This window comes from Candoia aspera, chromosome 2 (assembly GCF_035149785.1).
Source record: "Candoia aspera isolate rCanAsp1 chromosome 2, rCanAsp1.hap2, whole genome shotgun sequence".
Lineage (NCBI taxonomy): Eukaryota > Metazoa > Chordata > Lepidosauria > Squamata > Boidae > Candoia > Candoia aspera.
Window position 1 is genome coordinate 49756432 of NC_086154.1, and position 12312 is coordinate 49768743.

At 46.4% G+C, this 12312-nt stretch overlaps 1 protein-coding gene across 4 annotated transcripts in view; it reads left to right on the forward strand.

Annotated features, from left to right (window-relative positions):
* The window catches only part of CHDH (choline dehydrogenase), a 31640-nt gene that overhangs the window by 7972 nt on the left and 11356 nt on the right, over positions 1-12312 (forward strand). For all 4 annotated transcript variants that reach the window (XM_063291779.1, XM_063291781.1, XM_063291778.1 and 1 more), the window contains exons 4-5: positions 1072-1201; positions 1530-1664. In XM_063291779.1, the coding sequence (XP_063147849.1) occupies positions 1072-1201; positions 1530-1664 (265 nt within the window). The remainder of the gene's footprint in view (positions 1-1071; positions 1202-1529; positions 1665-12312) is intronic.

Consider the following 12312-nt stretch of genomic DNA (forward strand, 5'->3'; position numbering starts at 1 on the left):
ATCAGTTGATTCAACGTGTAGGAAAATGCCAATGTTTTCAGATTTAATACAAAAATCAAAGCAGGAAGACAATTGTTTACTCTCAGTCCTCCTTTATATTTGGAAGGAAAATGAAATCCGAAACTTAAAAATTTTTTTTTAAAAGTAATCCCAAAAATAACGTTAAGCACCAAGAGAACCAGCTTCTCCTGGCTGTAGAAAGTCTCTCTTGGGGTACATATACTTTTAAAAAAATACAAATTGGTGATATAGAAATGGGGTGGCCAGTCTTAGTGTCCCTTTAAGACTACAGCACGGCTTGGAAAATGATGAAATCACCGCTTCCCAGCTGGCTCTTACCAGTTGAACGGGAAACGCTGTTTGTGATCTTCTGGCTGCAAGCAGCCGTCTGGAGGACAGATGGGTGATTCCAGGTATTCTCCTTTCTCCAGAGAACATTTCTGGGCTTCAGGAAAACCTGCCTGAGCCCAAAAAAAGTTACTCTGCCTGCTGAACCTGGGGGCACAGCCGTTCAGTCCGCCATTCCCACCGGAAGCCCTGGGATGACTCTTTTTTAGAGAAATAAAGGATATCATTAGTCACTCACAGATTTATGAACCAGATGACTGTTCAGTAGAAGAATGTGGAGTCCAATAGTCTCTTTAATCTGCAGAATGTAGATTCCTTTTGTTGATTAAATGGTTCTTTCGGTTGATGATTCAAAGCAAAAGTTTAATGATATTATTCAAGTAACATAAAGAGGCAGTTGTAAGGCAACAATATATTATTTGAACTAATAAAAGCCTTTGATTCTGTATTACATTTTGAAGAATAGTTTATGTTAATAAGGCGAAAAGTTGAAGAAATGAGTTTGGATTGACAGGAAATACTGGTATTCTGTCACACTTAAGAGGAAAGATTATTTAAAAATAAATGATAGAGAAGGTCTTAATCAGTTATTTCAGACAGTCTAGATTACAACACTTCTAGACATAACACAAGGAGTATGAAAACTGCAACAAATGCAATAACGTTTTATATTTGTTTTAGTCTATCAAAATTTAATCTGATTAAATTGTTATTTTATTTCAGGTTTTTGCTAGTAAGGAAGTTATTTTAAGTGGAGGTGCCATAAACTCTCCACAGTTACTTATGCTGTCTGGAGTTGGAAATGCAGATGATCTAAAAAAATTAGGAATCCCTGTTGTCTGCCATCTTTCAGGTGCGTATGATAGATTCAGTATAATTCCATATAAGGCTGTGTTGGATTTGAAAGTAAAAGGTGTTTCAGTTGCTCACATAGCCTCTGCCAAGAACTCCTTAAATCAGCTGTGTCTTTTCCTGGGATGACATGCCTCCCCTGCTTAGCTGTCATGTGATTCCAGGAAAGACTGATTTCATTTAAGGAATTACAGACAGGTGCTGCATATGCATCCAAGTGCACTCTGAAGCATCTTCCTACTTTTGAAACCAAAATGCCGCATAGTCCCAGCTCCAGATATTGGTAAATATAGTTTACGTATATTGGACTTTTTTGTCATTTCTACTAGGAGTTGGCCAGAACCTTCAAGATCATTTGGAAGTGTACATACAGCAAAAGTGCATTCAACCTCTAACACTGTATAAATCACAAAAGCCTCTTCAAATGATCAAAATTGGTCTTGAATGGTTTTGGAAATGTACAGGTATGATTTAAAATTATAGTTTGTTATGTTCTCATTGTGATAGAGATACAAAATTGGCTTTTAAGCTAAAATGTTTCTTGTCTGTTCATAATACTTCTTTCCTGCATGTGATTCCTTTTCCACATTTTCATTCCATGTAAGGAAATCAAGCGTTTTTCAGAATTTCAGACTATGTCTGCAAATAGCTTTACCCCAGTGGATTTTTAAAAAATGCATAGTTATTAATCTTCGGTAACAAACGGGAAGTTGGTGTTTCTGGAAGTTCTTGAGAATTCTAAGATTTGTTGCAGCAACACAAAGAACGTTTAGAGGAGAAGCACAAATAACTATGTTAATGTTGTATAACAATACAGTGAAGTCTGCATTGCAAGAGGGAATGTAAGCAAAAACATTAAGCAAATAAAAAGTAAAAAAAATTGTGTGGAAATGAATGATTGACTTCATCCCATGCTGCATTTTGAGTGAATAAATCTTTCTTCTAATAAAGCTTGAATCGAATTATCCAGTCAGTCGTATCCGACCCTTGGCGATTCCATAAGCCAGCTCTCTCCATGATTTCCGATCTTGTACAGCTTCTTTCAGTTGCTTTATATTTTGGCCTGTGTCTGCCTTGGTTACATCCAACCAGCGTGTTCTTTGGTGTCCTCGTTGTCTTTTGCCACTGACCGTTCCAGGCATAACATCTTTCTCCAACGATGTTGATCTCATGACATGACTGAAGTAACTAAGTCTAAGTTTTGTTATTTTTCCTTCTAGTGACATGACCAGGTTTATGCGCTTCAACACTTCTTTATTTGTTATCTTTGCAGTCCAAGGGATGAGCAAAAGCCTCCTCCAACACCATAGTTCAAACAAATCAATTTTCCTTCTATTCAACTTTTTCATCATCCAACCTTCACAGCCATATATAGTTATGGGGAACACGATAGTGTGGACTAGTCTACACTTAGTCATCAAGCTGACATCCTTGTTTTTCCAAATTTGATTTATACTCATCGCTGTGTGACCGAGCATGATTCGGCATTTAATTTCTTGGCTGCATTCGCCATTTTGATTGACCAGTGATCCTAAAAAGGTGAATTTTTCCATGCATTCCATCTCGTCTCCATCAATTACTATTTTGATGTTTCCATTCCTTGCAGTTATCATGAGTTTGGTCTTTTTGATATTCAGAAAGAGGCCAGGCTTCTCACTTTCTTCTTTGAGTCTCATGGTTAGGTGCTTTAGGCCTTCCTGGGTTTCTGAGAGGAGGGTTGTATCATCCACATATCAAAGGTTATTGATGTTTCTTCCGCCAATTTTTACCCCAATTTTTGATTCATCTAGCTCCAGTTTCCTGAAGATCACTTTGGTGTACAAATTGAATAAGAAAGGTGACAGAATGCAACCTTGTCGCACACCTTCTCGATCTTGAACCAATCAGTGTCTCCATATTGAGTTCATACAGTGGCTTCCTGATTTACATAACAGTGATTTTATCAACTTCACTAAATGTAGTGGCACCCCAAGGTCTGCTAGGGCTCTCCATAGTTTGTCATGGTCAACACAATCAAAAGCTTTCCTGTAGTCAATGAAGCACATATAAATGTTCTTTTGAAATTTGTGACATTTTTCCATTATCCATTGTACATTTGCAATGTGATCACGGGTGCCACGACCCCATCTGAAACCAGCTTGGACAATCGGCCATTCCCTTTTGATGATTGGAGCCAGGCGTTGTATGATTTTCAGTAGAATTTTGCTAGCATGAGATGTGAGAGCAACAGTGTGGTAGTTGGAATACTCCTTTGAATCTCCCTTTCTTGGCAATGGAATAAACACTGATCGTGTCCAGTTATGTGGCCATGTGTTGGTTTCCCAAATTTTCTGGCACAGAGCTCTGATAATTGCAGTTGGTACTGGTCTTAGCAATTCTGCAGGGATGTTGTCAACTCCTGGGGCCTTGTTGTCTGGCAGTTGGTTCATTGCCCACTTGACTTCTTCATCAAGGATGGTTGGTTCTAATTCTGTTTCCTTATCCTCCTCTCTTTGATGTTGCTCCTCTATACTAGTAGCATACAGCTCTTCTGCATATTCTCACCATCTATTCTTGACACCTTGTTGGTCAGACAATTCCTTCCCTTGATTATCTTTGATGATACCTTTGCAAGCCTTGAATGGTGCCGGGATCTTTTTGATTAGTGCAAAAGCATTCCTGGTGTGTCCTTTTGTATAATCTTCCTCTAATTGTTTGCAACGCTTCTCCCAGTAAACTTCACTATCTTTCCTTGCTGCCCTTTGGAAATCAGCATTCAGTCTTCTTCCTTCTTCATGATTGCCCACTGCTTTAGCTGCCTTTCTCCTCTCGGCTATTCGGATGGTATTCTCTGAGAGCCATCTACACCTTTTCTCTGCCTTCTTGCTTGGTAAGTTATCATCTGCTGTACCAATGATAAGCGATTTAATTTCTTGCCATAGTTTATCAGGCATTTTCTCAGCAGTGTCTAGAACTTCAAACCTATTTTTAACTTCAGTTGCATATGTGGAAGGAATTTTGGTGACATCAAACTTTTTTGGTGGCGTTGTCCTCTTGAAGTTACAGAGTTTGACTTTGATCTTGGCCACCAGCAGTTCATGGTCTGAGCCATAGTCTGCACCTGGATAAGTTTTGACTGCAAGAACTTTGCTGGTTCAACATTGATTGCATAGGACATAGTCTATTTGATTGCAATGTAGTCCATCATGCGAGGTCCATGTGTATAAACGACAGTTACGTTGTTCATGTATTCATGATTCGAAACTGGTTTTCCTGACAAAATTGTACCAATCGATTGCCTGCGTCATTTCTTTCTCCCAGCCCAAAACTTCCAGTGATTCCTGCCTCTGGTTGGTTGCCTATTTTTGCATTAAAATCGCCAAGTAAGTAAACGTCCTTTTTGGGGATTGTCCTCAGCATAACTTCAATAGTGGCATAAAAATACTCAATTTCTGGCTTATTTGCATCAGTTGTTGGAGCATAACTTGGACAATGGTGATGTTGATGGGCTTAGCGCAAATTCTGATTGTCATTATGCAATCGTTTACTGTGGAAAAGCTTTCTACTGCTTGGGCCATTTGTTTGCTTGCAATGAATGCCACTCCATTCCTATTCATGTTGTCATGTCCTGAGTAATAGATGGTAAATTCTTGAGACTGAAAATAGCCATTGTCCAGTGCTTCACTAATGCCAAGGAGGTCAATTTTTAATCTAACCATTTCTCATTTTACAATATCTAATTTAACTTGGCTCGTTCTGTTGAGGTTTTCCTACTAATGATTAAGACTGCTATTGTACCTAATCATTTTTGGCCCGGTGAAGAGGTTGTATTTGATTGTCTCCTCGCACGTGCTTCATGCAAATTGCCTGGGGGGAGGAAACCTGCCCGGACTTGTTCTTACTTCCTCTTTTTTTTTCTCTGCCGATATGTAGCAAGCCAGGCTTGCTCTCAATGAGAGCTAAGTCCTTTAAATATGTTTTGCTTTTGTTTTGCTTTTTGTAAATAAATTATTTTTATAGAAATGCCTGGTGTGTGACTTTTCTGATCTCTCCTGGGCTAAAGGCTTTCCCAGCATTCTGCCAACAGGTTATGTGCCCAGTGAGCAACCCAGTAAGCCCAGTAAAACCCAGAGAGAAAAGAGAGATCAGCTCCACACCTCATGCACAATTTAAAGGCAGGTAGCAAAGACCTGTGAAGATTTTCTTTGGAGCCGCCTGGAGATTTTCCAGCAACTGCCGGTCTACAGGACAAAGAAGCTAGCTGAGGTGACTTGCAAAAGAAGGAAGAAGCCATGGCTACCTCCCAGCCCTCAGCGATGCCTCTGGAGCGCCTATCAGAGACCAACTATTTGAATTGGGCCCTGAAGATGGAAATGTATCTTCACAGAGAGAATCTTTGGCTGCCAATTGGTGAGCAAACCCCCCAAAATCCCAGTGCTGAATGGCCGAGACAGGATGAGCGGGCTAGAGCCACCATTATCTTGGGAGTTGAGGGCAAACAGCTAGTCCACGTGCGAGGCATGCAGTCTGCAAAGCAACTTTGGGACGCTTTGAGAGACTTATATGTAAAGGCAACAGCAGGGTGTAAAGTTGCTCTGACGAAAAAGCTGTATAGAGCCTACCTTGCAGAAGGAGAAAGCCTTCTTGAGCACCTGCATTATATTCAGCAGCTGTTTGTTGAGTTGCAGGAGAGAGGAATGGAATTTACACCTCTCACAAAATCATATATCCTCCTGTCCTCACTGAATGAAACGTGGGACACGCTGATTTGTACCCTGGAGGCTATGCCTGAAACAGACCTCACCCCATCGTATGTTACACAGCGCTTACTCGCTGAATGGGAGAAGAGAGAGGAAAGATCCCCCCCCCATCTCTTCTGGAAAGCTGCAATACCAGAAAATGAGGGAAAAGAAGGGAAAGGAACCTGAGGCCACAGCACTAGCCAGCCAGCGATGCTTCACTTGTGGTTCAGCTGGACATTTGCAAAGAGACTGTGCCATGAGACCTAAGAGTAGAAAGACAGAGAAGAAAAACACAAGGGCAACACAGAAGAAGGCTCTTCAGGCAACCCAGATTGCACAGGTTGCTGAGAAGGGTAATTCTGATGTATGGGTGTTAGATTCTGGGGCCAGTTGTCATTTATGTAATTGTAAAAGCTCTTTTGTGTCACTGTCTAAAACTGAAAGACAAAGTGTATCTTTGGCTGATGGGTCTGTGACCAAAATTATGGGACAAGGTGACTTGTATTTATCCTGCTTGGGAGAAACTGTAAAAGGTGTGTTGTATGTGCCAAATTTACAATCAAACCTTTTATCTGTGGCACAATTGGCTGCAACAGGGTATATCATAACATTTAAGAAAAATGGTTGTGAGATACGAAAAAATGGGAAATTGTGTGCTACTGGTATGTTAAAAGACTCCTTGTACATTGTGCAAAATGCAAGGAAGCCAAGCTGCAAGGCTGCAGTTGGCAACACTCCATATCATAACCAATGTGTACACCTGATGCACAGGAGATTTGGTCATGCTAATTTCAAGTATATAGCACAAATGCCACAGCTGTGTGCTGACCTAAAGATAAAACCCTGTGATAAATACTTAGACTGTGTAGTTTGCAAAGAATGCAAAACACTAAAAGCTCCTGTGAGTAAGCATAGTGACAGAGTTACAACTAGACCTTTGGAAATTGTACACTCTGACATTATTGGTCCTTTTGCTCCAAGTCTTGGACAAGCAAGGTATGCAATGACCATCATTGATGATTTCTCAAGATACACATTTATCTACATCTTAAAACATAAAGATGAGGCATTTGAGAAATTTAAAAGTTTTGTGACATGGGCAAATGGAAAATTCCCTAGGCCTGTATCTGCACTCCAATGTGATAGAGGAGGAGAATACCTTTCTCACAAATTCAGAAGTGGAAAAAGGGATAGAACAAATTCTTTCTAACCCTTACACCCCTCAGCAAAATGGTGTTGCTGAAAGAAAGGGCAGAACCTTGCAAAATGCGATGGAATGCATGTTAAAAGATTCACGATTATGTTTTAAGTACTGGGGAGAAGCTTTATCGACTGCTTGTTATGTACAGAACAGGTTGTATAACTCTGTGATTCAGGACACTCCATTCCATTTGTTTTATGGTGTGAAACCAAAGGTAAGCCATCTTAGAGTGTTTGGTAGCACTGCATGGGTTCACATTCCAAAACAGCAGAGAAGGAAAGGAGGCCCCACAACAAAGAAAGCCATCTTTGTTGGCTATGAACAAAGCCAAAGGAGCTACAGGTTCATAATGGGAGATAAATTAATAATTAGCAAAAGCACTTCTTTTGCTGAACAAAACTGGGGGAGATTAAATTCTAGCTCTCCAGTTGATCTGACCACCACAAGAGAACAGCAAGGACTTGCTGATGGTGATCTTTTGCCTGATGAGGACATTAACCAGAAAAGCAAACTGAAGATCTGTCTGATGAGACAGATGCTTCTCAGGAAAGTGATAGGAGTCAAAATTTAAGCCCTGTATTATCTCGCAGATCTCAGAGGAGTAATAAAGGCGTTCCTCCATCACGTTTTCAGGCTGAAACAGTGAAGGCTTTTCACATATTCACAGAACCTGAGTCTTTAGAACAAGTGAATGCTTTACCACCTGAGATTGCACAAAATTGGCATTCTGCCATGCAACAGGAATTAGCATCCTTGAAAGAAAATAAAACATGGAAACTGGTAAATCTACCTCCCAATGAACGCTGTCTGGGTTGTAGGTGGGTTTTCAAACTGAAAAGGGATGCTGATGGCAAAATCCAAAAATATAAAGCAAGGTTGGTTGCAAAAGGGTTCACTCAAAGGAAAGATTTAGACTTTGACAAGACTTTTGCACCAGTTACTAAAGGTGAATCAATCAGATTACTGTTAAAAGTTGCTGCACTCAAGGGAATGTCAGTTAACCACTATGACATTCAAACTGCATTTCTCTATGGTGATTTAGACCACAGATTATACATGCAGCAACCCCCTGGCTATGAAAAAGGGGAGAATCTTGTCTGTGAACTGCAGAAGTCAATCTATGGGTTAAAACAAGCTGCTAGATCCTGGAACCAAAAATTAGATGAAAAACTGCAGAGTTTTGGTTTTGAAAAAGGAAAAGCAGATCCCTGTGTATATATGAAGAAGGACAAACAAGGCTGTATGTATCTGTGCATTTATGTTGATGATTTGCTGCTGTTCACATCAACAGAAAAACAAAGGCTTGATTTTGAAGCCTGCATGAAAAGCCATTTCATATTAAAAAGCCTTGGAGTTGTGACCAATTACCTAGGTTTGGAAGTACACAGAGACAAGGATGGTAGCTTTCTGTTAAACCAACGTAGTAAAATTCAAAAGCTCCTAGAAGATTTTAATGTCATGAGTGCCGTTGAGCTGAAGTCATCAGCGCAATGGCACACATGACAATAGCAAGGAAACAGGAGAAGGGGCTCAAGATAAGCAGCCATCAACTCACAACGACTAACGGCCAACAAACAATAACTAAACGGATCACGGAGCACACCCAAGCCATCAGCGCCAATACAACGGAGATCGCCCAGCTGACAGCAATCACCGGATGAATAGAAAACCCGATGATGGGCGATCCCGGAACGCCAGCGGGGCCTCACGACCCCTCACCCACCGGCAGGGCAACGTATTGGACAAAGGGGGGTGACGTGACTGCGAGTGAGGGGGCGCTGACCGGCGCGGGGTATTTAAACCCCGCACCGGCGCGCTCCTGTCACTCTCAGCTTTTTTCTTCCGACGCTGTAACTGCGCTGTGAATAAATCAGAGCCTGATCCATCGAACCAGTGTCTGAGCCTTATTCAGAGGCAGGCAGCGCATGACATAAAGCTGAGAGTCATAAACTCAGCCTCGCCGAGCCCCACCGGACGACAACGAGCCGCGGGAGGAATAGACGGCGAGAAGACCAGCAAGATGAAGCCGGAGCGACGCGGGCAAGGAGGGCGAGCCGCACGGCAAGAGACAGAGGAGGACCGACCAAGGCCAGAGGCACCACGGACTCCCGGAGCCATGGACGCCCACCCCACCCGACCCGAGCCTCAGCTCCAACCCCAAGGGGAGATGGCGACGGAGGCAACCCGACCGCGGGAGGGAGCAACATGCCTTCCGAAACCAGCGGAGGACCCCGCGCCCCACATCGCACCCCAGCAACGGGCGTGGAGCGACAGCCCAACGGCGGTCAACACGGAGGAGGACGATGGAGACACCCAGCAGACGACGGAGGAAGCGGACCAGCGGCAGAGGGAGGATGAACCCCGCCAGCAACCCACCCCCGCCGACGCACCGACGGAGCCGGCCCCAGCGGCGGCGCGGGCCGTGGACGAGGAGGCACGAGCTGAACTCGCGGCCATGCGGGCCCAACTGACGGAACTCCGGACCATGCTCCAGTCGCTTATGCCCCCCGCGCCACCCAACGACGTCCCTGCACAGGCCCACACCCCGAGCGAAGCACCGAACCCCCACGGGCCAGCGGAGGGTCAGCAGACGGCCCAGGCGGACGACACCACAGGCCGGGAAGCGAGAGGCAGGGCCGCGCAAAACGCTCGGCCCCCAAAGGACTTCCCCATCTTCGATGGGAACCCCACGAAACTCTCGTTCTTCGTAACGAACGCCAGGGAGTTCATGGGGAGGCACGGACACTCCTACGACTCCGAAGCCGACAAGATCGCCACCGTGGCGATCAAACTACAAGACAGGGCGGCGGACTGGTACGTCCAACTGTACGAGTCCAGCTCCCCCGCCCTCGCCACCTTCCCTGCCTTCATCAATGAGATGAAAAACTACTTCGAAGACCCCCTAGCCAAAGTAAGGGCGAAAAGCGCACTCCAAAGACTTAAACAGGGCACACACACGGTCCCAGACTACGCCCTGGAGTTCAAAGCCCTCGCGGGGAAGGTCAGCGACTGGTCCGAGACCACCCTGCTGGAAATGTTCAAAAGGGGGCTCAATCGCGACGTTCTCCAATGGGCCCTCTACCGCGACGACCCAGAAACGCTACACGGGTGGATCCACCTCGCGGGGAAAGCCGAACACGCGCACCGCACCTTCCTCATGACAACCACGGAAGACACAAACTATGCCGGCAAAAAGGTACCCGCACCACACGTGGGGATGGCAGGCCCCATATACCCAAAAAAGAAATTCAATCGGGAGCCCTGCGGGAAGTGTGGCAAACTAGGGCACAAGACGGTGGATTGCTTCGCCAACCGACCGCCGACCAGTGCGCCTAAACCCACCCCGAAAATTAGCCCCAAACCACCCAACCTGGGGTCGCCCCCTCACCGCCGAATGACCGTGGCCACAGCGACACCAGAGGAAGGCTGGGACGCCTACTGGGGGGAAGAGGATAACGTAGACCCCGACCAGCCAGTGGGAAAAGCTCCCCGCCTGCCCTGAAACGCGCTGCGAGGCAGGCGGTGGGACAGCAGCGCGGACCACCTCGACGGAACGGCGAAAGCCCCGTAATAATGGCGGCAATCAAACTCTCTGGCGGCAATGGAGCCACCACGGCCGCGGCACTAGTGGACTCGGGGTGCTCAAAAAACCTCATCCACCCCGACCTAGTCGCCAAACTCGACCTCCGCTGCTTCCCCCTCCCCACGCCGTTGGCATTCCACCAGCTGGACGGCTCTACAGCGGGAGGGAAACCAGCCACGCTGCAAACCGAGCCGGTCACCCTGCAAATGGGCACTCACACCGAACGCACATCGTTCGTCGTCACTCACATCGGACGGCCCATTGCAGTCCTGGGGATGCCATGGCTCGCGACAAACAACCCGCGCGTCAACTGGGAGACCCGCACCTTCACATTCGGCGACGGCGAGTATCGGGCACCAATTCCAGTGGGCAGAACCAACCCCACTGTAGGACGAGCGGAGGCGACTACACAGGACAACGCCGCTACCACAGCAGACCTACCGGAACAATACACCGACTTCTCCGAGGTCTTCGGAGAGGCAGAAGCTGACCAACTACCCCCCCACCGCAAGACGGATTGCCGGATCGACCTACTGCCCGACGTCCCCTTACCTAGACCAAAGATCTACTCGATGACCCCGAAGGAGATGGCAACCCTCCGGGAGTTCATCGATAAAAACCTAGACAGGGGATTCATAGAGCCAGCATGCTCACCGGTCGGAGCCCCCGTCTTATTCCGGGAGAAGAAAGACGGCACCCTACGGCTCTGCACCAACTACCGGGGCCTAAACGCGGCTTCCCTGTCCAACAAATACCCCTTACCCCTGGTGAAGGACATGCTCGCCCACCTGTCCACGGGCAAAGTCTTTTCCAAACTGGACCTTCGCGAGGCGTACTATCGCATCCGAATCAGGGAGGGGGACGAATGGAAGACTGCGTTCAACTGCCCCCTAGGCGCCTTCCAGTACAAAGTGCTGCCCTTCGGACTCGCGGGGGCCCCTGGGGTGTTCATGCAGCTCATTAATGAGGTACTGCATGAACATCTGTTCAAAGGGGTCCTGGTCTACATCGACGACGTCCTTATTTACACAAAAACGCACGAGGAACATGTAACCCTAGTCAGGCAAGTCCTCGACAAGCTCAGAAGGGCGCAGCTCTATGCCAAGCCTACAAAGTGCGAGTTTCACAAAGCGCGCCTAGACTACCTGGGGTACCGAATCTCCGGGGACGGCATAGAAATGGACCCCGCAAAAGTCGCGGTGCTAAACTGGGAGCGCCCCCGCAACAGACGCCAACTCCAGAGCTTCCTCGGATTCGCGAATTTTTACAGGTCATTCGCCCGGGGGTTCGCAGAGATAGCCCTCCCCCTAACGGACCTCCTCAAAACCAAAGGGGTGGGGGACACCCGACGCGCCAAGAACTCGGGCACAGTGTTGAATTGGACTCCCGCGTGCCAGACCGCATTCAACAAGCTGAAAGCGCTGTTCACCACGGAGCCAATCCTCGCGCACCCGGACCCAGAACGGCCGTTCGTGGTCCAAGCCGACGCCTCAGACTTCTCCCTGGGGGCCATCCTGCTCCAAAAGGACCCCACGGGACTCCTGAAACCATGCGCCTACCTGTCAAGGAAGTTCTCCGAGACAGAAAGGCGATGGCACGTCTGGGAG